The 26,041-nt window shown below is 38.7% G+C and overlaps 1 protein-coding gene across 1 annotated transcript in view; it reads left to right on the top strand.

The window, feature by feature from the left end:
- The first annotated feature begins 19,891 nt into the window (after window positions 1-19,891).
- The window catches only part of SLC38A11 (solute carrier family 38 member 11), a 51,107-nt gene continuing 44,957 nt past the window's right edge, over window positions 19,892-26,041 (top strand). Inside the window, exons 1-2 of the mRNA XM_077756768.1 lie at window positions 19,892-19,953; window positions 21,723-21,797. Of these exons, the coding sequence (XP_077612894.1) occupies window positions 21,737-21,797 (61 nt within the window). The 5' untranslated portion in view covers window positions 19,892-19,953; window positions 21,723-21,736. The remainder of the gene's footprint in view (window positions 19,954-21,722; window positions 21,798-26,041) is intronic.

Raw genomic sequence — 26,041 nt, 5'->3', positions numbered from 1 at the left:
TGATCCTTCCCCTCAAGTAGCTTACCATTCCCACAGACAGTCCACAATTGTATACAGCACAAAGTAAAGGAATAGAAATTGCATTTTAGGAACAAACAAAATTATCCAAGACCAGAAAGAAAAACACATAGTCAGGTTAGGAGATGTGGAAGAAGTTGGCCAGTCCCATATTTCTACACTTTGGGTAATTCTGGCTCTACTCACCAAGTTCTTTTTGGTCCCTTTATTCCCGTTTCCTAATTTTAATGCCACTAGCCATTTTTCGCGACCAAGTGTATTTCTGGCACACAGCACGCGGGAGAAGACAATGTTCCAGCTAGAAGAGGACACACAGCCACAGTTGTCCCTAACCCTTCCCATGCCACAGTTCTGCCACTCTGCTCCAATTCTCCAGAGGATACAGTCAAGAGCACTATCTTAACAAATCTCGGATCTTCCTAGCCAGCCTATCTGAGGGGTACAAAATATCCTTACTCACAGTTTATTTCAACTGATACAGGCATAAAATATGGCAAATGAAACTTTAGTAAAACAAAAGACAAAGAAAGATCAAAATAGGTAAATGAGCTCTTATTCTAGGGTAACCATCATTTAGTCTTGACTAAAATGACTAAGAGTACACAACAGCCAATTTCATTTCTTCACCTCTGTCACTTTAGGGGTGCTTGGGAATATTTATTAGTGGGCGATAAAACCCTGTACTCTCTGAGGATCTATCACAGCTTGCCCACCTATTGTTTTCTATCAGGTTCACATTACAGCGAGCATGAAGTGACCAAGCTGTAACAGCCACTATAGCCTCCAGCTTCCGGAGCTTGGGAAATGGTTCTGATCTTACAAAGGAAATATTCTCAGGTGCAAGCACGAAGGGTCAAATTTGAGTTTTTATTCCCAGTAGAAATATTTTCTCCATGGAGAGTTAAACTTGCATTGTGTATCACACATGCAGACGGCATCGGTATTAGGGCAGAAGATACTGAAAGTGCCCTCGAGTCAGAGTCAGAGCTGTGGTTTTTCTGGGTTAGTCTTCAGGTTAATAATCAAAGACCAATAATTCTCTGTGGTAAGCGAAACAGACCCTGAAGCAAGACATGGGCAACCAGAGCTGACCAGACACCTAAATATCTAAAAATAAGACCAACATGGGACACAGGAGGAGTCCACATCATAGTGAGTGAATATATTAGCCAAGGTTCTTAATCAGTTTGTAGTGAGGCAAAGCTAAAAATATCAGAATCTAACCATTTCTAGTTTATTACATATGAATAAATAGTAAACTGTCTACATTTATCAATAGAGAGTTTAAGCACAATGAACCCTCTTATTATTCCACAAGGGTCTCCATTTAAAAAACCTCTTTAGGTGCTATTATAATATAAATATCTGAATTGGATGAATCTTATTTGATGATTGCAATCAGTTTTGGTACCCAGAGGAGATGTGATAATTGATAAGGATTAGATTTGTCTATAACTGACAGAAATCCCCAAATAACAGCAGTTCAAACGAGACTGAAGTTCATTTCCTTCCTCCATTACCTGCATAGTCCAGATTGTCATATCCATCAGGAATCCAGGCCCCTTTGTCTTGGTACTCAGGCATCTTCACTATATCTAGCAGGTGGCTGTTCCGGGATAAAGCTCCAGCTTCAATCATCATGTCTCTGCACTCCATCCAATATGAAGAGGCAAAAGAGAGGTAAAAATAGTACCCTTCTCTTTAAGGACATTCATTCTACCTATATCCTCCTGGTGAGAACTTAGCCACAACCAGCTGTAAGTGAGGGTATGAATTTTACTCCTCTTTCTAGGTGGCTGTGGGCCAGATGAAAATAAGAGGCTTTATCATGGTGGAAGCAGGTTTAGAGTCAAATGGCAGTTTCTGATATAGTAACTCAAACCCCCTCCACATTATGCACTTTGCACTAACAAAGTAATTTAAAATGTCATCATGGATTGAATTCTGTCCCCTAACAAGATCTGTTGAGTCTTAATCTCAATATGGACTCAGAATGTGACTGGACTCAGTACCTCAGAATATGACTTTATTCGAAAATAGGGTCTCTGCTGGTGTAGTCAGGTTAAGATGAGCTCAATAGGGTGGGCTCCAATCCAATATGACTGAAGTCCTTATAAAAAGAAAAACTTGGGGGGTGCCTGGGTAACTCAGTTGGTTGAGCATTCAACTCTTGATTTCAGCTCAGGTCATGATCCCAGGGTCATGGTATGGAGTCCTGCTTTGGGCTCCACACCAAACATGAAGCCTGCTTAAGATTCTCTCTCTCACCCTCTGTCCCTCTCCCCCACTTGTGTTTGCTCTCTAAAATTAAAAAAAAAAATTAAGGGTAACTTGGGCAGAGACACAAATATGCACAGAGGGAAGAGTATGTGAAGGCACACAAAGAGAATGTCATGTTGAAGATGAAATGTTGGAGTGATGCATCTACTGCTAGAAAACATCAAAGACTGTTGGAAAAACACCTGAGTTAGAAAGGGACAAGAAAGGATTCTCCCCTATGGGTTTCAGAGGGAGCATAGACCTTATGACACTTGATTTCAGACTGTTAGCTTATAGAACTGCAAGAATAAATTTACATTGTTCTACATCATCCACTTTATGCTTTGTTACAGCAGCTATAGGAAACTAATACAGATAGGATATCCCATTTAATTCCCACAACTATTGCTATGAAAGAGGTACTGTTTTTCTTTCCCCTTTGTATACATAAAGAAATTAAGACTCACAAAATTAAATAATTTGCCAAGATCCCTTGAGTTATGGTTCAAATCTAGGTTCTTCTGATTCTACAGCCTAAATTCCTGATCTGCTGTACCTACTAAAGAATTAAGAAAACATTTGTGTTTTGAGATCTTCCATCCCATGTCAGCTTGGATATTACTAGAGAAAACTGTGAACTGCTATGCAGATATTAGGTGGTTTTATTACCCACCGAGTGCATTTGTAGCCTGATATTGTAGCCCGTCTTCCAAACTGGGACACTTTTGAGAATGAAAAAGATGCTATTCATAATTACACTGAAACAGGAAGCCAAAGCAAGCACTGTCGTGGAAAAACCAAATCTTACAGTCACACCATTTTTAACTCATTCCTCAATGCACCCTCCTCCTGACTCTGAACTGGAAATGACAATATAGTGACTATCTAACTCTAATAATTACAATTAGAAAACATCAAAAATACCTTAGGTATGCAATAATAATAACGTGGCACCACAAAGATATGTCTTGATAAAGAGCAACATACAGGTCATAAAAGATAGTTATAACAATGACTTTATAAGATGATTAATCTGTAAAAAGAAAGAAGACATCTTGATTATTTAGCCAAAAGTACCTGAGAAGGCCTTCCAGACCTCTAAAGACTGAAGACCTCCATCTCTGGAAAGTTAAACAAGAGAGAAAGGAAGGCTTATATCATTTGAGACTCTGCATATTAAGGCACTGTTACAGCGACTAAGCCAGTAACCTAGTAAGATGGAGAATATTAAGCATACATTTTTACAAAAAGATGAAATTGCCTCTCTTCTAGACTCCTTTCCAAGGTTGAGGAAAAAGGAACTTTCCCAAGGATGAGGACTGAAAATTGTTACCTCTAGTCTCATAGTCTCATACAAACTTCAACCTTCACAATGTCAGAAAGGAGTCAGTTTAGTCATCAGAAAGAACTCTGTAAGTTTGAAATTCTGCCAAGATAGAGGCTTCTCTGGGGGCGCCGGGGTGGCTTAGTCGGTTAAGCGTCCGGCTTTCACTCAGGTCATGATCTCGCGGTTCGTGGGTTCGAGCCCCACGTCGGGCTCTGTGCTGACTGCCAGCTCGGAGCCTGGAGCCTCTTTCAGAGTCTGTGACTCCCTCTCTCTCTCTGACCCTCCCCTGCTCATGCTGTCTCTCTCTCTCTCTCCTAGAAATAAATAGAAAACATTAAAAAAAAATTAAAAAAAAAAAAAAAAGATAGAGGCTTCTCTGATTATTCCTAAGAGAGCTAGGTGCTGTCAGAGGTCACCTAGTTTGACTGTAACCAAATAAAAACGAAAAGTAATAATCCTATACAAGCATAGTATACTATTACATAATTATACAATCTGACAAAAAGCTCAAATTAAGGCTCTCTACATTCCTGCAAGTCTGGCTCCCATGGCTTTTATCTGGGGCTAAGACAGACACAATAGAACTGTTTATGTGCAAGTGAATATGCACTTATCCTGCACATCAAACATTGTATAACCTCAGTAAACTTCAGGGTTCTAAAACACTGTGTTTACCACTATGTGGGAGGATTTCCAATCATTCTGTGTTCTACTTTCTTCATGTCTTCTCATTGAGAATACAGTACTTTTGAAGTTATATTAAACAAATAATACTTTTGAAATTAGGAAAAAAGGTATTTAAGATCATTAAAATATGAATAAGGATGCTTGGATGGCCCAGTCAGCTGAGTGTCCAACTTTGGCTCAGGACATGATCTCATGGTTCATGAGTTCAAGTCCCATGTTGGTCTCTGTGCTGACAGCTCAGAGACTGGAGCCTGCTTCAGATTCTGTGTCCCCCTTTCTCTCTGCACCTTCCCCACTCACTCACTCTCTCTCTCTCTCTCTAAAAAAATGAATAAACATTAAAATATGAACAAAGAACTTCCAATTTCCTTAGAAAACTGGTCTACCCATGAATAGACATGTTTCCAAAGAAGACATCCAGATGGCCAACAGACACAAAAAAAGATGCTCAACGTCACTCATTATCAGGGAAATACAAATCAAAACTACACTGAGATACCACCTCACACCAGTCAGAGTGGATAAAATTAACAACTCAGGCAACACCAGGTATTGGTGAGGATGTAGAGAAATAGGAACCCTTTTTTTTTTTTTTACAAATAGTTTATTGTCAAGTTGGTTAGAAATGGGAATCCTCTGTGGAGAAACGGGCACCCTCCTACACTGTTGGTGGGAATGTAAACTGGTACAGCCCATCTGGAAAACAGTGTGNAAAGAAAGAAAGAAAGAAAGAGAAAGAAATGGGAATCCTCTTGCACTGTTGGTGGGAATGCAAACTGCTGCAGCTCCTCTGGAAAAACAGTGTGGAGGTTCCTCAAAAAATTAAAAATAGAACTACCCTGTGACCCAGCAATAGCACTACTAGGAATTTATCCAAATGATACAGGAGTGCTGATGCATAGGGGCACATGTAACCCAATGTTTATAACAGTGCTTTTAACAATAGCCAAAAGATAGAAAGAGTCTAAATGTCCATCAACTGGTGAATGGATAAAGAAGATGTAGTTTATATATACAACGGAATACTACTTGGCAATGAGAAAGAATAAAACCATGCCATTTGCAGCAATGTGGATGGAACTAGAAGGTGTTATGCTGAGTGAAATAAGTCAGTCAGAGAACACAGATATCATATGTTTTCACTCATGTGTGGATCTCGAGAAACTTAACAGAAGACCATGGGGGAAGGTAAAGGGGTAAAAAAAAATAGTTACAGAGAGGGAGGGGGGCAAACCATGGGAGACTCTTGAATACAGAGAACAATTTGAAGGTTGATGGGGGTGGGGGAGAAGGGAAAATGGGTGATGGGCATTGAGGAGGGCCCTTGTTGGAATGAGCACTGGGTGTTGTATGTAAGCGATAAACCACGGGAATCTATCCCAAAAATCAAGAGCACACTTTATACACTGTATGTTAGCCAATTTCACAATAAATTATATTAAAAAAAAAGAAAAGCATATAAAAAAGCTGGAATAAGCCATTCCATCTTAAAAACAAGTAAAAGCCTGAACAAACTGAAAAATCAACAACTCTTCTTAAATCCTTCAGAAAAGTGAGTTCATAGGACAAACTGCCCCCCAAAATTAGACAGACCAACAGACAAATACAGAGAATCACTAACCTCCATGGGAACAAGTGTCAAGGTAGGGAAACCTAAACTTAATTGATGAATTACTAGAGGCTTAGCATCTAGTAATTATCTCTGAGGGATAAAAAGGCAACCCAGTCATCAGGGTTCCCTATACTTTTGTGACTTTTACCTCCAGGAGCTCAACCAGGTTCTCACAATAAAAATTGGAGAAAAATCGCCTTATTTATTGCAGGAGTGGGGAAAAGGAATCATTCTTAAATACTTGAAAGAATTCTGTTCTTCTTAACAAGGTCTGCCCTCAGGAAAAGCTATTTATTCAGAGCCTATCCTGCTGTGGTTTTATCTGAGCCTAACTGACCTGGAGGAAATAAAATAAATATCTCTACCTCCTCTAATCATTCCATCCCACCTAAGAGGTTGGGGGGGGGGGCAGGGAGTGCTGAGAAACCCTTGTGAAGTTTANAAAATAAATATCTCTACCTCCTCTAATCATTCCATCCCACCTAAGAGGTTGGGGGGGGGGGCAGGGAGTACTGAGAAACTCATGTACAGTTTACAATACAAAGGTACAGGCTCAGTAAGGACATAGACCCACTCACAGAATTATAGAATGCTTTGCCTGCCCCTCTTCACCATCACATCACTAAAGGCCTATTTATAGCAGTTCCTTTTATCCAGAAAATCATATCCAGCTATCAAGCCAAAAATGATAAGACATACCAAAAGGCAAAAAACACAGTCTCAAGAGACAGAGAAAGCATCAAAATCAGACTGATATAGGAGGGATGTTGGGGTTCTAAGATAAGGAATTTAAAACAACTGTAATTAAAATACTAACGATTCTAGTGGATCAAGTAGATAACATGCAAGAATCAATGGGCAATGTAAGCAGAGAAATGGAACCAAAATGAAATGTCAGTATCAAAAAGAAAACCCTCTGTAACAGAAAGGAATACTTTTAATAAGCTTATTAGTAGACCAGGAAATAATGTCTGACCTTGAGGATATCTAAATAGAAACCTCCAAAATTGAAAAGCAAAAAGAAAAAAAGACAAAAAGAATCCAGAACACAATATCTAAGAACTATGGGACAACTATGAAAGATGTAACATACACATACCAGTAATACCAGAACGAAAAGGAGAGAGGAATGGAAGAAATACTGAAACAAGAATGACTGAGAATTACCCCAAATTAATATCTGACATCAAACCACAGATCCAGCAAGCACAGAGAACACCAAGCAGGATAAATGCAAAAGAAAAAAAAAATTACAACTAGGAATATCATTTACATATAGAAAATCAAAGATAAAGAAAAAGTTCTGAAAAAAGCCAAGGGGACAGAATACCTGATCTATAGAGGACAAAAGAGAAGAACCATACCAAACTTGTCCTTAGAAACTACATAAGCAAGAAGAAAGTGGAGTGAAATCTTTAAAGCATTGAGAGAAAAAAAAACCTCACCAACTTCAAATTCTGTACCCTGCAAAAATATCCTTCAAAAGTGAAAGAGAAATACAAAATTGAGAGAATTTGTTATCAGTAGACCTGCTTTGCAAGAAATGTTAAAATAGAGCCGCCTGGGTGGCTCAGTTGGTTAAGTGTCTGACTTCGGCTCAGGTCATGATCTCATGGTTCGTGGGTTCGAGCCCCACGTCGGGCTCTGTGCTGATAGCCAGCTCGGAGCCTGTAGCCTATTTCGGATTCTGTGTCTCCCTCTCTCCCTGACCCTCCCCTGCTCATGCTGTCTCTCTCTCTCTCAGAAATAAATAAAACATTAAAAAAAAAGAAATGTTAAAATAGGCTATTTAGAGAGAAGAAAATGATATGTCAGAAACTTGGATCTACATAAACAAGAGAAGAATGTCGGAAAAGAAGTAATGTAAAAGTAAAATGAAAACTTATTTTTCTGGGCACCTGGGTGGTTCAGTTGGTTAAGCATCTGACTCTTGATTTCAGCTCAGGTCATGATCTCACAGGTTCAAATAAGAGCAACAATGTGCCCAAACAAATATGCTTATGTGTATAATATATGTATGTATGCTAATGTATATATAAGTTAATGAAACAGAAATAATACAAAAGATGGGACAGAAAAATTAGGATTTTAAGTTATTATAAGGTATTTGCACTACCTATAAATCAATCAATATAGTGTTTTTTAAAGTGGACTTGGATTACATTTAAGTGTATTTTGTAAATTCTATGGTAACCACTTAAAAATGTAAATACAATAAGTATAACTGATATGCTAAGAAAGGAGACAACAGGGAATCACGCAAAATGCTCAAATAAACCATAAAAGACAGAAAAAGTGTGGCAGACAAAAATAACAGCAAAGAACAGGAGCAACAAACAGAAAACAGTAAATAAATGTGGTAGATAGTAAAACAACTCTATCACTAATCACTTTGAAAGTCAGTGAAAAGACAGAGATTGTCAGAGTGAATTAAAAAAAAAGACTCGATTATATTTTGTATACAAGAAACTCATTTTATATATAAATACATGTATAGATCAAAAGTAAATGAATGGCTTGGCTGCCTGGGTGGCTCAGTCTGTTAAGCGCCTAGCTTTGCCTTAGATCATGATCTCATGGTTCACAAGTTGAAGCCCCAAGTTGAGCTCTGTGCTGACTCCTCAGAGCCTAGAGCCTGCTTTGGATTCTGTGTCTCCTTCTCTCTGCCCCTCTCCCACTCATGCTCTGTCTCTCTCTGTCTCAAAAGTAAAAAATAAATGTTAAAAAAACAAATTTAAAACAAGTAAATGAATGGCATTATACTATACTAACATTAATCAAAAGATAGCAGGAGTAGCTATATTAATTTCCAACAGAGTAGACTTCAGAATAAGGAAAGTTATCTGGGACAGCAGAGAATTGCATAATAATAAAGGGGGTCTCCTCTCCAAGAACTCATAACAATCTTTAACATGTATTTGCCTACAATGGAGCATTAGAATATTTGAGGCAAAGTAGATAAAACTACAAGGAAATATAGATAAATATACTATTATAGTTGAAGATTTTAACTATATCAGAAATTGATACATCCATCAGGCAAAAAACCAGTAAGTACATAGTTGAATTAAAAAAAAAATACAATCAACTGAATATCGTTGACATCTATAGACTACATCCAACATCAGCAGAAGACATATTCCTCTCGAGCACACATGGAACATTCATCAAGACAGATGACCTTCTGGGCTGCAAAACACACCTGAACAACTTTAAAAGAAAAGAAATCATATAAGGTCTGTTTACAGACCCAAAGAGAATTAAACTAGAAATCAATGACAGATGAATAGCTAGAACATCCCAAATATTTGGAGATTAAACAACACACTTCTAAATAACACATGGGTCAAACAAAAAATTTCAAGAGGAAGTTCAAAATGTTTTAAACAATATTAAAATTAAAATATCATTTATGAAAATCTGTAAGAGGTAGTAAAACAGTGATTACAGGAAAATTTATAGCACTGAATGCATATATTAGAAGAGAAAAAAAGCTAAAATCAAACATCTAAGTTTCTACCTTAGAAAACTAGAAAAACAAATGCAAATTAAATCCAAAGTTGGCAAAAAAAATAGTTAAAAAATTAAAACAGAAATGAATGGAATTGAAATAGAAAATCAGTAGAGAAAAACAAAAACCAAAAGCTGGTTCCTAACAACAGTGATAAAATCAATAAGCCTATATATAGATGAGCCAACTGAGAAAAGAGAGAGGGCACAAATTAGTAATTTCAGAAATGAAACTAGTAATTTCAGACATCACTATAAATCCCATTGACATTAAAATGATAATAAATGAATACTATGAACAACTCAATGCCCGCAAATTTAATAACCTAAATGAGATGGACCAATTCCTTGAAAAATACAATCTGCCAAAAGTTACAGATGAAATAGACAATGTGAATAGGCCTGTATCAATTAAATAAATTGAATCAATAATTAATATGTTTCCCAAGCAGAAACCACCAAGCCCAGGTGGATTCACTGGTAAATTTTACCAAGGATTTAGGGTGGAAATTATACCTGTTCTCTACAATAGCTTTCAAAAAATAGAATCAAAGGAACTGCTTCCTAACTCATTCAAAGCCAGCACTGACCTACTACCAAACCAGACAAAGACATAACAAGACAAGAAAACTACAGACCAATAGCCCTCAGGAACATAGATTCAAAATTCCTCAACAAAAGAACCAATCATTTCAATATTGTTCGATTAAATATTATTCAATTTTAATCAAACTGAATCCAATATGTACAAAAAGAATTATACACCAAGGCCAAGTGGGATTTATCCCAGGTATGCCAGGCTAGTTCAAAATTCAAAAATCAATTAATGTAAGCCATCACATCAACAGGCTTGATATGATGTGATGGCTTATATCCTTTCATACTTGGGATATACCCAGCTTGGTCATGATATTGCTAATTTTTCATACACTGTTGGTATCAATTTGCTAATATTTTATTGGGAATTTTTGAATCTATATTTTTTTAGTAAAATAATGCTGGAATTTTCTTCCTCTTAATGAATCGTATTAGGATTGAGATTACTAATTTTCAGTATGCCAAGCCAAATACATAAGTAACTCAAACAAATCAATAAGAAAAAAAGATTAACAATCAAAATCAAAAGAGCAGAAGAAAAAAAATGATATTCACAAAGAGGATAACCTAAATATTTAATTACATTCATCAAATATGATAAAAAGATTCTCAACTGCACTATAGACTCGGACAATACGAATTTATACAATAATTATATACCATTTTAAAACCCATCCGAACAATAAAACTTAAAAAAAGAAAACAACAAAGTCCTGGTGTTGTAGACAGTGCAGAAAAATAGGATTTCCATTTCTGTTGGTAGAAGTGTAATTGGTACAACCAATTTGTAGAGAAATTTGGGAATATTTCATGAAGTTAAAATATGCATGACTTAGTTTCTAACAATTCTACTGCTAGAAAATCTGTCATTTAATATTGCACCAGAACGGTGTAAAATTAGAATTTTAATTAATTATAACAACTTTAACATCTGTCTTTCAGTAGGAGCATAGCTAACTGAACTCTGAGAGAAAATAACAACTATACCTGCTCATATTGACATAATACATCTTGAAAACTGTATATTGGGTGAACAAACACTAATGCTAGTGGGGAAATAACATGTACAATAAGGGACCATCTTTGGTAAATCTTGAAAAAACACAAATCAATGTCATGTATTATTTATGGCTACAAATGAATGAATTAAAATACAAAGCATGCATAGGAAGATACACACCAATTTCATGAATTAGAGGACATCAGCGATTAAGAGAAAAGGAATAGGGAAGAGTGAAGGGATTTCTATTGCAATACTAAATGTTTATTTTTGTAGTAGAAGAACATAGGACAAAATGTTTACATTTCATGTGATATAGAATTTATTTTATACTTCTTTTAGTTTTTTCATGTTTTGAAAATTGTTGCACATGAATTTAACCTCAGTCCTTCCATCTTGACCGAGAGTTTACCTTCTGGGCCTGCCCTCGGAGGGTTACTACTACGTAGTAAGTAGTANTCCGTAATCCTATTTAGGATGTGCTTTATAACTTCCCAAGGTTTTAACAAACTTCCCAGGATTCAAATGGTAGAAAAGTCTTTTGACCAATTAGGCCCTTTCATTTGGGATGCTAAGTTATTTGGAAAAGCACTGTCGTATAATGGGTAACCTTAGGTTGTACTGCACAGTAAATGCTGTAACTGCCCAAATATATATGCAATTCCTAAAGTTTTAATGTTTTGGTATAAGGTTATCACTTAATTTTCTGATTACTTGAAATGTTATATGTTGCAGAAATAACTGAATTTGTCAATTGCATCATAATGAACTCTCATCAGATCTTTAACAATGTCCATTTCTGAGATTTTGTAAGAAATCATTGTTCTTATTCTCTTAAAAAACATGTTTCTTCTTCAAAGAGATTTGTTCCTTTTGGAACAAATACAGGTATTTGACATCTTTAAGATTAATACTAAAATGGGTAAGAATTTCCAGAGCTAAAAAGCTGCATTCAAAGTGCACAAGAATTAGAAACATGGGACTGAATAAACTGAGGGAAAATTATGGTTTTGTGACTCTTGTTGGAAATATTGCTGGTTCTTTAATGTTTGCATATCCGGATTAAGGAAACTTATTCTTAAGATATCTATGATATACAGAAATGTCACAAAGTATTAATTTGTAAACTGAAGCATTTACCTTTTCTCTCTACCTAAACCTTCTAAAATTCAAAAACTCCCAATGAGTATTCTTTCTTTTATGGCAATTACAATTGTGTGCATAAGTTTGATAAGAATCTGTTCATCTTGTAACAGGACACCATTGGAAATACTGGTTATTTTACCAAGGCTTTGACTGGAATGCCATATTTGAGAGTCATGCATAGACTCAGATATGACCAGACAGCTTTAAGGAACTAAGGTTGACTTTATGAAACATGGAGCCATAAAGCCTCTTGGAAATGTTGGCCGGATACCTTGCTTACAGAGTTCCCGCCTCCCCAGCTCAGTAAAGAAGGCCACTTCCTGGCAGGTGTACAAACCTCAGGATATCTTGGGGACCTCGTAAAGAAGAATTTGCCCAATTCAATAGGTATTGCAGGCCTGTCTGATGGCAAGAACTTGGCTTGGCTTCTGGCCTGGAGAGGCTACTAAAAGTTCAACCTGGAGATTCCTTATAAAAGGTCCCAGCAAAGTAAACTTTGAAAGATCCTCAAGTGAAAGAACAATCACTATTCTTGCTGAGCTTATGTAAATAATTAGGCCAGGGTTGTTAAGACTGGACTTGTTCTACAAATGCATTGGTCTCAATTTGGCTATCTCTGGAAATGGAGGTTTTTAGAGAAAAAAAACTATGTTTCAACAATGCACCATTATAGATGTTAAATTCTAGTTCTGATTGTCTTTAAATGTTTGTTGTTTGCCTAAATTAGACAACTTGAGGTAACCTTCAGAAAACTTGTCACAGTATTTCATGTACACACAATCTTCTGTAGAGATAATAAGACCCCATGGGCATATGATTACTTAAACAACAGCAAAACAGGGTAGATCTCTAAATATGCAAACCATATCCTCCCTAAACCTGGCCTGACATTTACTAAACCCAGGAGATATGGTTTATTCAAAGGATGGGGGTCACCTCTTCCAAATACTTGGATGTGGACTTCACAGATATACAACCAAGCAAAGGACTCAGCCCTTAAAGTTTCAGGTATCACCCCATGGGTCCATCACTCCAGAGTTAAGTGGGCTAACTCAGAAGAGCCCTCAACCTCGCAAAGTGATCTAGATCCAGTCAATCTGCTTAAACTGACCCTCAAAAAGACACTGGCCCGAGATCTCCAGCCCTGCTCCAGCCATACCCTGGAAACTGGCTGGTCTATGCATGGCAGAAGCTTGANTCCTAGCAGTGCTATTGCTGGGTCATAGGGGAGTTCTATTGTTAGTTTCCTGAGGAACCTCCACACTGTTTTCCAGATGGGCTGTACCAGTTTACATTCCCACCAACAGTGTAGGAGGGTGCCTGATAACGGTTATTTATGACACAGTTTGCATACTTTGTTCTTGCGATAATGGCTCTTCCCTTGAAACCCCCCAAAACCCTAAACCTTGCCTTCTAAACAACAATGTTTTCCTACACCCCAGAGTAAGGGCCACTCTCTTTATCGCTTTGTAGCCTTTTTACAATAACTTCTCAATTCTGCTTCTGTACTGCCCACTGGCCTGCTTGCTCATTAAAAAACACCCTAAGTCCTTGGACTCAGGGTCACACATTTAGAGTTCTGTGTTAACTCTGTGCGGTCCCAGCCGGCCAGTAATAAAGACTCCCTTAATTCGGCTTCAGTGTTCTTGGTTGGTCTCTGTGTCTCTCGGCATAACATTTTGGAGGCCCAAGCGAGATTACGGAGACCCCAGACCTCCAAATTCCTGTCTGTTTTTAGGGCAAAACAGGAGATGCCTGCACCCTCCCTGGCTCCTGAAGATGTCCCAGGACCTGGGGAAACACTTCTTGTTTTCCCCGCCACCCTGAAAACGGCCCCAGTTAATCTGTGGGAGTCACCTGTCTGAGCCTCTGGAGGGAAGTCAGTTTATCATCTGAATTATGAATGCGCTNGATTGCCTCTAATCTGGGCCCCATTTGTAAGAGCAGGGGCAGCAGTAGTTGATCATCAAGGAAGAGTAGTCTGGGCCCAGCCACTAGGGCGTGGGAGCTCAGCACAAAAAGCTGAACTCATTGCCCTAACTCAGGTGCTAAGGCTGGCGAAAGGAAAACTGTCAACATCTATACGGACAGCCGGTATGCCTCTGCCACAGCACATGTGCATGGGCCCTTATGCGAAGAGCGAGGGCTCCTAACCTTGGCAGGAAAAGATATTAAAAATAAAAAAGAGATCTTAAGCTTGCTAAAATCCATCTAGCTGCCAACTAAAGTGTCAATAATCCACTGCAAAGGACATCAGAAAGGCTCCTCTCCGGAGGCAGTCGGGAATCAACAAGCTGACACGGCCACTCGAGAGGCCGCCCAAAAGCCAGTGGAGAAGGACGAGTTCATTTTGGAATGACCCCTGGCCTTAGAGCAAAACATGTCGCCCCTATTCTAGTACCCATTTTAGGGGGCTGGCATTGCTGGCTCTATGGCTCTTGGGACAGCTTCCTTAATAGTTGGACAGCAAAATTTTAAAACCCTCGNCAGTTTATCATCTGAATTATGAATGCGCTTGTGCTTCTGTCTGGGGGATTAAGTGGAAGGCTGGACGCAGCACTACTTCCCACCCCGGGGCGCACCGAGATGTCTGATAGGTCCTTCAGTAAACCTGTAAACCCGTTTTGTGACCACTTCTTTACCTGTTTTGTCCTGTTGTCATTGTCATTNGACAGCTTCCTTAATAGTTGGACAGCAAAATTTTAAAACCCTCGGCAGACAGGTGGACAAGGACCTCAGTCTCATAAAAGCTTCTATTACTAAGCTTGAGACACAGGTTGACTCCCTAGCTGAGGCTGTCCTCCAGCAAAGGCGAGGGCTAGACGTCCTATTTTTATTTATTTTTTTTTCNTGTCCTGTTGTCATTGTCATTATCTGTAGGAATTCTGTGGGAGGGAATGTAATAACCTCTGGTGTGTGAGTGTTAATATGCAATTCAATCTGGCTTGCCTGCCAGGTTCAATTCTGTGGCTCCACAGGTGGGTACCCTTAAGGTCCCCCAAATGCCTATGGAGTCTGAGTGGGCCCATCTGCGATTCTGTGGTGAACGGCATACAGTCTATGGCAGCATAGGAATAGTTTCTGATCTTTAAGTCACAAAGCCAAGACTGTTATGGCTAAGCATCACCTAAGTTCCTTTGGAACACAGCCAGATGAGCATCTGACCGGTCTCCTCATTAGAGGGGGCACCCCTACCCCTTCGTCTATCTTTGTGACACTGCCTCAGGGAACATTATGGGATTAGGACGGTGCAAAGAAGGGGTTTTTGGTAGACTACAAAATTACGTAAATTAAAATGACCCACTTTTGGTGTAGGATGGCATTTAGAGTGAACCTGAGGTGTCCCAACCATCTGTNAGATCATGACCTAAGCGAAAGTCGGACGCTTAACCGACTAAGCCACCCAGGCGCCCCTAGATGTCCTATTTTTAAAACAAGGAGGCCTGTGTGCCACACTGGGAAAAGCCTGATGTTTTTATACAAACTATTCTGGAGTAATCAGAGAAAGCTTGGCCCTGGTCAGACATAACATAAAAGAAAGAAAAAAATGAAGATACCAGGTGAGCTGGTATCAATCTCTATTCTCATGGGCCCCCTGGTTAACAACTCTCCTTTCAGCTGTTGCAGGTCTCTTAGTGCTCTTGCTACTGTGCCTCCAATTCGGCCCATGTCTTGTAAATTGGCTACTCAACTTTATAAGAGAAAAGATAAACTTAATAAAGATAATGGTCTCAAGATCTTCCTACAACAGGCTCAGCCAAGATGAAGAGTCCATGATTTGACTCATACACCTAAAGCCAGTGGGGAATGTTACACATGAATTTAGCCTCAGTCCTTCCTGCTTGACCCAGAGCGTACCTTCTGGGCTGGCCCTCGGAGGGCTNTCCCTCTCTCTCTGACCCTCCCCTGCTCACGCTGTCTCTCTCTCTCTCCTAAAAATAAAAAAAATAAAAAAAAAAAATCCTGGTTAGAGATTGCCCAAACCCTTCTCCCTTGGGTGTCATTTACCTGCAACAAAGAGAGATACTGGAAAAATGAGTGCCTGAGTTAGAAAGCTCCCCCACCCCAAACCCAGCCAATATCGGGAGGAACCTCGAGAAGGGACCTTATTGGTCTGGCTGAGATAAAATCAGACTGAAGGGGACGCTAACTCTCTCTGTTCCTCTGCCTAGTAGATGTGAGGGTTTCTCCCTTATTCACTTCCCAGGTTAACAGCTATAACTGGAGCCAACTGTGGTTAGTCTACTAAGGACTTTAAGGAATATTCCCAAACAGCTGCAGAAACTCCTTTTGTTTCGGGAAATTCCTTGTCTTCTCTGGACTGACATGGACTGCCTAATTGTACTGGTTAAAACAAAACAAAAGAAACCTGAAGATTGCTCCTCTGTCTGAGCTGACAAAATGTAAAACTGGGAATTCTCTTTACCCACCTTCTGTTGGCACCTCTCCTCTTTTGCCCTCCCTTTCCCCACTCCTTTTCTGCACCACCTGGGGGCGGGGGGACGAGATGGGGGCGGCCTGCATAACTGACTCCTCAAGGCGTCAGGCACCATCAGCTCCTCCTCCTCCCCTAGATATTGAGGAGCAAAGACCACTAAAGTCAGATTTCCCCACCAACTTTCCAGGTCAAAATTAACTATGGGAAACAAAGTGCCTTACACGGACTCAAGTAAAACATTTTCAGTGTTTAAGTTAATTTAAGTTTGTTGCTTTGAGATGAACAATATTTATCAACATTAAAAAAACATAAACAAACTTGTATTCTTAGATTTGCTGAAGGTCAAATAAACTCCTCTTACCTCTGTTCTAATTCGTTAACAAAAGGATGACTTAAAGCGATGGTTAATTGNACACCAGGGTAAGGGCCGCTCTCTTTATCACTTTGTAGCCTTTTTACAATAACTGCTCAATTCTGCTTCTGTACTGCCCACTGGCCTGCTTGCTCATTAAAAAACACCCTAAGTCCTTGGACTCGGGGCCACACATGTAGAGCTCTGTGTTAACTCTGTGCGGTCCCGGCCTGCCGGTAATAAAGACTCCCTTAACTGGGCTTCAGTGGTCTCAGTTGGTCTGTGTCTCTCGGCATAACAAAAGTGTTTCGTAATTTTAAGTAAAAGAACTTGTTTAATAAGCATTTGATAAGTACTTGTATTATATTACCACTCTTAGTGTCTCTCAAACCTTTCTATTTGATTCTTTTTGTGACTGAATATTCCCTGGGCCAGTTTCCTCATCTGTAATGTAACAGTGAACAAGTGATCGTGAGGATGGTCTCTACCTCATATATTCTAAGTGCTTTTTCTTTCCCATCCTCCTTGCACCTCCCACCTCCCTGTTTTAAGATTCACTACCTGAATCCATCACGAATCTATCTTTTCCACTCTTTAAGCCTCCTTTTCCTAAAAGTCGGCAGGAGACATTTGACCAAAGCATGCTCAGTAATCCAGAAAAGTTTTTTTTGTTTGGTTGGTTGGTTTCCATTTAAAATAAAAGTCCTACGTTTTCACATCATCTCTAACAACAGAAGATGCGTAAGGAGGAGGAGGTCGAGCTAACAGAAAAGATGCTCCAGGGGATCAGGGGTGCTCCTGCGCTCTTACCTGGGCATCAGACTCAGCGAAGAGCAGCTAACTTTGGAGCGGACTAAAATGAAGCCGTCGTAACAATCTGGGCAGGGCAGCGCGGGGCGGAACAAACTACTTTCCAACTGGGGGTGGGGCGCGGCTGGGGAGAAGAAGACCGTGAGGGGAGAGAGGGCTGCCAGATCAGAGACGTCGTGGAGCATCCCGCCTGAGANTGGTTAATTGTGTCTGTCTCATAGTTTTCATGGGTAATTGTTAAGATAGCTTTCAAAGTCCTTGGTAACCTAAAATGTTAAAAGTTTTTCTTGCATGAAATCGAAACTGAATTCATTGACTATCTAACGAGATAAGAAGCTAAAGCACTAATTACCAGATGTAGGTTTGTGCTTTTGACTTGTTGCAAAAAAATAAGGATATTTGGAACTGTTAAAAAAAAAAACATGCTTTGTGCTTACTGGATTCATCTAAAAAATTCTGATATAACATAGAGTTTACAATTGATTACTACTTAGTTTTCACTGGAGACTAAGGNGGACCCTGGGTGTGCGAGGTCGCGGGGGGGCGGGGGGGCTGGGCGAGCGAGAGCGGCCTTCCCCCGCCCGCAAACCTTCCGCGTGCAGAGGACTCGGTTGCAGCCATGAGCTACCAGGCGCAGGGGCGCGTCATCCTGCCTCAGGTAAAGCTGGGGACCCGGGCAGCTTCTGAAGCCACGTCCCTTCCAGTTTCACTCACCCTGCAACAGAGGTCGGCTGNCAATTGATTACTACTTAGTTTTCACTGGAGACTAAGGTTTCTAGCAGTTAAAATTCTGCTAAGTGTACTTTAGACTGTTGGAAATAAGGAAAGCAACCCTGTATGTAGGAAGATAGGAGATATATAAATATATATATAAAAAATGAAAATACATGTTTGTTGAGAGTAAAAAAAAGTAATTTTGTCCTAAATGAGACTGGTTGTTTAGAGAGAAATGGCTTTGGGACAAAGTTTAAAACAAAGTTGTAAAAGGTTCTTTAGAAAAAATTTTTATGTATGCTCAGAATGGACTAAGGTTAAGATAAATAGAATTTTAAAAGTACTGGTATAAGGTTAAAACTCTGCTTTTCTCTCTGTTCAAAAGACAAAGTTTTCTTGGATTGCTGATCAGCTCTTGATAAGACAATGTAAACAAAGGTTTTCTCTTTTGTCTGCCAAGAAAACCAAAGCTTTAGGTTTCATCTTTATCAGGTCTTTGATTGCTTAGTTAAAACTTCTCAATGTTAAAGGAGCTAGGTTTTGCTAATGACTATATAATGCTATACATTCACCTTTAGGATCTTTTATTGCCACTTTGGTTAAATAAATAACGTTTTTAGATTTGTAATCATCCGTAATCCTATTTAGGATGTGCTTTATAACTTCCCAAGGTTTTAACAAACTTCCCAGGATTCAAATGGTAGAAAAGTCTTTTGACCAATTAGGCCCTTTCATTTGGGATGCTAAGTTATTTGGAAAAGCACTGTCGTATAATGGGTAACCTTAGGTTGTACTGCACAGTAAATGCTGTAACTGCCCAAATATATATGCAATTCCTAAAGTTTTAATGTTTTGGTATAAGGTTATCACTTAATTTTCTGATTACTTGAAATGTTATATGTTGCAGAAATAACTGAATTTGTCAATTGCATCATAATGAACTCTCATCAGATCTTTAACAATGTCCATTTCTGAGATTTNTACAGGAGAAAAATTTTTGCCTTCATCTGACTTTTTTTTTTTTTTTTCTTGGCAGGCACTTTTCAATATACCCCTTTAATCTCACGAAATCGCATCATTGGCTCCTAACTGAGCCTGTATTTTGAGATTCCATGCAGCAGTCCGTGAACTTGATGCAGATGTAATTGGGACTTTTAAAGATGGAATCTGTTTCTCTGTTTCTAGCTGTTATTGTTGCTCTTTATTATTATTTTATTATTTTCCTAATCATTATTTTCTTATCGTCAATGAAATTACTAATTATTACTACTAATGTGTTAGTATCCTACGTGGCATGTTTATCTGACACTTTTCTAATATTTTGACCTAGTAAATACTTCATTGCCATTTTATATATTAAAATAGAGCAATCTAGATGACAGAGAAACCCTCGTTTCTGAACATCAGCACAAAGGGAAAACGTGTCGTCAGTCCACAGCTTTTTTTAATGTTGTCAACTCGATTATAGGATCTGGCATAATAGGTAAGTGTTGTTTTATTTTCTCAAATTTCAGTGAAAAGACAGAATTTAAGACTCTTACTCTATTGATAGTATTCATTGATTATTTTTAAGGAAAAATATTAATACAATTAGTAATTTTTTTCCCATAAAAATTTTTTTCCCAAGAAATCCCCTACTTTTTTCCAGTGTAACAATGTGCACTTTTATGCTGAAGAAGAGGTTGTGTTCACACTCTTTCCTCATTTGAAAGCATCTTTCACATGTGGTAGATAAAGGTGGAGCTGCAGATGCAGTCTGCTGAATTTATTTTTACGGCTGAATGGTCAATTGATAATGCTATGCAATAATCTCTTTCCATCTTCCTGAAGTGTTCACCATTACTTGAACCACCTTTCTGTAACCTTCTAGAATGTAAGTCTCCAGATATTTCGAGATATCGGAGGTACATAAGTTTGATGTGAAAACATAATAATTTTGTGAATAATTAAATCATACAGTATTTCATTGCCTCTCTATATAGTGTTAATTTTAAAGGACAAACTTATATATTAATTTTAAGTATCCTTTAATCAATAATAGATATTGCTTAAATGAAAATACATAGATTTTTTTAACAAAGGAGCCAAATAATCAGAATTAAAAGAAATGAGCAGCTCATATTTTCCCAATTTGAAGAAAGGGGAAAATTCTGAAAGAATTAAGTGTGTTGTATTATAGTAATTAAGGCAATTATTTTTTCAGTGCTTATTTATTTGTTCTTTAAAAACACGCAATTTAAGAAAAAGCAAGGACAAAACAAATTTCTACAAAATTCATTGAGACTACTTTTTCCTGTAAAGTTTTGACCTTTAAGTTATGGTCATCATTGAACCTTTATCTGGATTGAGTTACTTTTTTCACCTGTTGCAAGCTGATGTGTCTCTTGGTTTTACTCGTTTCCATATATAGACAATTCTTTTTGATGATACATAGAGTAGAGGTACATGAGGCAAAATAATCAAGTAGGGGCAAAGATTTGTTTGAAATTCTTCTCCCATGAACCAGAGAGGTGTGGGCAGCTCGGCCCGGCAGAATTCCAGAGTTAATTCCTGATGTGAACACTTTAAGCTGATTTATGTCAGCAACGTTGAAAAGAGCCTCTTAATGATGCACAGCAGATTTTTTAAAGAAAAAAATTTTTCAGAGAAAAGAAATTCTTGATGGAAATATTTTAAATACATTTTCTCTCAAATAGTTATTGCCCATAATCTAAAATTGATCATTTCCCCCCAAAATCATACTTTTATATTACCCTTCAGCTTTATAGAAAATATTTTTGCCTTCTCATTTTTCTCTCCTTTTCCTACATGGTTACCCATTTTGATTCTGCCATCAGTCTGTCCTCATATCCCATAGTCCTTCTGTACCCTTGTTACCTTCTCTGCTTTCCCAGGTAGCACGTAAGGAAAGCCTTAGGTCATTACTTTCCACGTATTCAAGGTCATATTCCCCTCACCCTGAAGTGAACATTATTTGTGTGAACAGTCATCTGTTTTTTTATTTGCTGCTTTCTTATTCTTATTCCATCACCTCATAAATTTGCTCTCTTGACGTGCCCTAAACTTGCATTTTATTCTGAAATAGTATTAAGATACTAACATTTAATTTGAGTAGCCTTATGCACTGTTTACAACCATATCCTATAAATATGTCACTTTACTGAGCTTGTTACATACAGGATTTGGGGGAAAAGTTCTAAATTTCTGTATGTTTTATTAATGTGATGTGTGGGGCATTTTATATTTTTCCAGGATTACCTTATTCAATGAAGCAAGCTGGCTTTCCTCTGGGAATATTGCTTTTATTCTGGGTTTCATACGTTACAGGTAAAATCGTTTTTCTTGCAATTTAAGTTGTGCAATGATGATTACACACACACACACAATAATTGAATTTCCTAATTAAGAAGTGCATCAAATAATCCTAAAGAATTTAGACATTTATGTCTAAAGAGATTTACTTTGCCTACTAATCCTCTGAACAGATTAGAAAAGCATTATATATTACCAAGCCTAAATCCTTTTCATGTGCCTTTTTTCACCTTATGCAGAGAGCGGTAGATGGGGACATCATTTTAAAGGCTGGTAAGACTGGGAGAGACTGCTCTGAAAGTGTAGACATCAGGCCTTCCTCTCCCACAAACACCTTAAGCAGATGCACGTGAATGAGCAATATTTTCTAGCTATTTTTGTACAGGTAAGACTGAAAGACTTGGTGCTCAACCAGCACCTTTTGGGGTGTTCACCACCCCCTCCCCACCTTACCCCTGCCTGCCCAGGCTCCCTGCGTACCACTGTCTTAGAGGGCAGCAACAGGTGCTTCTATGATCACTTCTCTGCTGCTTCCCCCTTTTCACGTAACATCTTCATTCACACTCACATTTTGCCATTCTTCTGAGTGCGGGCTTTACAACGCATACTCACCTCCTCCCGTTTTTCTCATCCCTGCCCATTTTCCACCCCGCCCCCCCAACTCACCTCATGACAACCACAGGGTCCTTCCTCTACCTTAGGATCACTATGAAAGAGGCAGTGATCAAAAGCAGATACCACCTGCAGCGGTTGTTGGCATGGTGCCTGCTGTGCGCGGTCACTTGGATGCCTTTTACGAGGGAATGCAGAACACCAGCTGTTTCTTCAGTTGGCCTGGCTCTCCATGGCGCCACCTTCCTGTGAGGTGACGAGGCCCAGCCACCATCTCCCCGCAGCCTTCAGCCAATGACTCACTGGTAGGAACACAAAAGCTGACCTCCTGGCCCCCAGGAGAGACCAGTGTGTGTTGCAGGTGTAGCTCCAGAGGGCCTCCACCACAGGGCTGGGCTCCAGCTAGTCTTCACCTGCGACCACGCCCTGGCTGAGCCGTTTCCCCTTCCCTATGCTGTCCCTCCCCTTCTCTTGAGAACAGTCCCTCAAATCCCGTGCCCAAGAATCTCTGAGTCAGCTCTGCTTCTGGAGACCCTAACCAAGATGCCATCCTCTCACAAAATCTCAGGTTTCTGAGACCAGCCTTGAAGTCTGCTGTTTTTTCCCTCAGGCTGAGGAAGAGAGAGTAATGCATGCAGTAGATACCACAGTCAGAGCTGCAGGAGCACGGAGCTGCTTTCCTCCCTGCTTCCTTCTCACCACCTGCTCTCCCCAAACCCAAGCTGCTTTGAGCTTCTAAGCTCTTATTTTGTAGCTTCAGACTCATAACTTAGTAACATGGGACCCATAATGTAGTGCTTATTCAGAGTTGCTGTGTTTAAAAATTGCATTCTATTCATGAGAACATTCATCACACTAAAAAATCCCATTCAAGGATTACCCTTGTCGTTTTTAATTTCCTGTTTCCCAGTCAGTCAGCACTGACCATTAATTTCCACCCAGGCATAATAACCATGGATTATTTAAGTGCACTGTAAACATTTACACACATTGTAAGCCAGTAGATAGAAAAAATTAAAAGATATATATCACCTAAGAATTAAACACTTGAGGAGAATTAACAGTTTACCCAAGCCAAATCTCATTATACATAAATAAATCATAATGTGAATAACTTTCTCACCCAATGCCATGCTTAAACTGGTAGCAATGACTGTGAACAGCCCTTTGCAAAGCATTTATTTCAAAGTTATTAATCATTAGAAATTACTCTTGTTCGTTCAGTTGCATGATCAAAATATTTAAATAACCCTGATGAATAAAGGATGACTACACAAAAGCAAAAAAAATGTATAGACTGTGATTCATTTTGTTTCTTAATTATGCCTTAAAGAGTACAATCTACAAGTAGGGTATAATAATGAATTTTTCTTTAAATTGACACTGTAGGGGCCCCTGGGTGGCTCAGTCAGTTAAGCATCCGACTTCAGCTCAGGTCATAATGTCGCAGTTTGTGGGTTCGAGCCCCACATCGGGCTCTGTGCTGACAGCTGAGAGCCTGGAGCCCGCTTCAGATTCTGTGTCTCCCTCTATCTCTGCCCCTTCCCCACTTGTTCTCCCTCTCTCTCTCTCTCTCAAAAATAAATAAACTTAAAATAAATAAATTAAAAAAACAAATTAACACTAATTACACAACTGTTTTTCTCTATAATTTTTCTTTTGTCTTTTCAAGGCCTCTAATGAGATATATCCAGCTTAGCAAGTAGTTCTTCTGTTTTTATGTTTGTGAAATGTTGGGGAATAAGAACAAATTGTAAATACTTAAATATTTTATTTTAATTTGCTTTAAGATTTTTATATTTGTTGATTAGAGTGTAATATTTATTTTACAGACATACATGCTGACTTAAAAGAAAATTTTTATATTGGGTAACAGACTCATTCATGGGTTTATCTAAAATTTGCATGCAGTCTATTTAAAGTGAGATCACAATGTTATGGTGATTGATACTTAAGATTCCCAAAGCTTTTAAGATATATATTTATAATTTGTATTTTACAGGTAGATAAACACATTTTTTATTGACTAAATTCTTAGCAAATTGTTAACTTTAAGCAATATATTTTGAACTTTGATAAAACTCAGCATTCTCATCCCAAGCATACAGTTCTTCACCAAAACTTCACAACATCTATGAAACATTACCCCCTCTCTGTTACTGAGGTCCTCATTCATTCTCTTCCTTGGTCAATCAGTTGCTGTTGAGTGTTCATGCCTTTTCCTGATCAGTCTTCCATATTGCTACAGAATTACCTCTATAAAACCTCAGCCTGGTCTCTTCTATTTCCCCAGTCAAGACATTCCAAGGCTGCATAATGACAACAGAAAAAAAAATTACTGCATTCAGATTCCTTCATAGCTCTGCCACAATCTGAATTTTTAGTTTCATCTCCAGCTAATCTAATGTCTCTTTCACATCATCACAAACCTTGCCATTTTTGGAAGTTATGTTTTAGCCATTCTGGACTAGTCCATTCTCTGCAGAATGTGCTCTCATACTGCCTTCCAATGGATAGTCTCCCTGCTTGACATTCTTTTTCTTCTCTACCTGGTGAAACCCTGTATATCCTCCAAGGCTTCCTCAGCTCCTCTGTGAAGCTTTTCCTGGTTTCAAACGAAGGCAATATAATTAATTGCTATGTCTTTTGTGCTTGTAGAATATTTTTAAATATACTCTTTAGGCCAGTTACATTGGATTTCAATCGGTTACATAGACATCTAGCAATCCTGTTATATTAATTAATTCAACAAATATTTAGTGACAACTGCTGCCATGATAGCAATGAAGAACATTATTCCTGCCTGTATGAAGCTCACAGTGTTGTGTCTGGCAGACAGAAACAGAGTTATAATACTTTATGAAAAAAGCCATAATAAAAAGGAGTCTCAAAGGAGCAGGCATATTTTGGGAATGAAGAGACACCTCCACTGACTGTTTATGAGTGAGCAAAGAAAATGGAAGGGTCCTCTAAGCAGATGGAAATGTGGAAGTGCCAGAGGAAACTGTGTAAGTGATTCCATCTGGCTAAAGTATAGGGTTGATGTTCGAAGTGGAGAGAGATGAAGTGAGAGGTTTGCAGAGGCGTTTATGAGGGCACCCATGTAATGATCATCATTCCTGCTTCGTGAGGACTAGCTTGATGCTAAACATAATACAGCCACTTTTCGAATCCTTCGCAAGTACATATTCTACTTCAGGGAATATATTCTACTCTTCTAGAGAAGGAAATTGAGCCTTTAGTAGGTTAAAAGCCTTGCCCAAGGTTAGCAGTTATAGACCTCAAATTTTAACTTTGACCATGTGCATGGATTCTGAAGCCAAACTACCAAGATCTGAGTCCTGACTCTTCCTTTCTAACCCTGTGAAGTTCAGCAGTTTGCTCAACCTTCTGTGGCTCATTTTTTTTCATCTGTTACAGTGGGGTGGGCAATAATTGCACCTACTTAGAGTTGTTGTGAGGGTTAAACAAGTTAATATGCATAAAGCACTTAGGAAAAAGTCTGGAATGGAAAGAAGTGCTGTGAAAGAATTTGCTAGTATCTTTGTGGTTGTTATCATTGTTATCAGACTCCAAATACAGAGCTTTTTTTCCACCATCACATTCAACCTATAGAAAATAACCAAAGGTGCACAAGTTCTCATTCA

Source organism: Crocuta crocuta, unplaced genomic scaffold (genome assembly GCF_008692635.1).
Source record: "Crocuta crocuta isolate KB4526 unplaced genomic scaffold, BGI_CrCroc_1.0 scaffold359, whole genome shotgun sequence".
In the NCBI taxonomy this organism is placed as follows: Eukaryota; Metazoa; Chordata; class Mammalia; order Carnivora; family Hyaenidae; genus Crocuta; species Crocuta crocuta.
The sequence above is the reverse complement of the archived record's forward strand: the minus strand, read 5'-3'. Positions and strand labels throughout refer to the sequence as shown.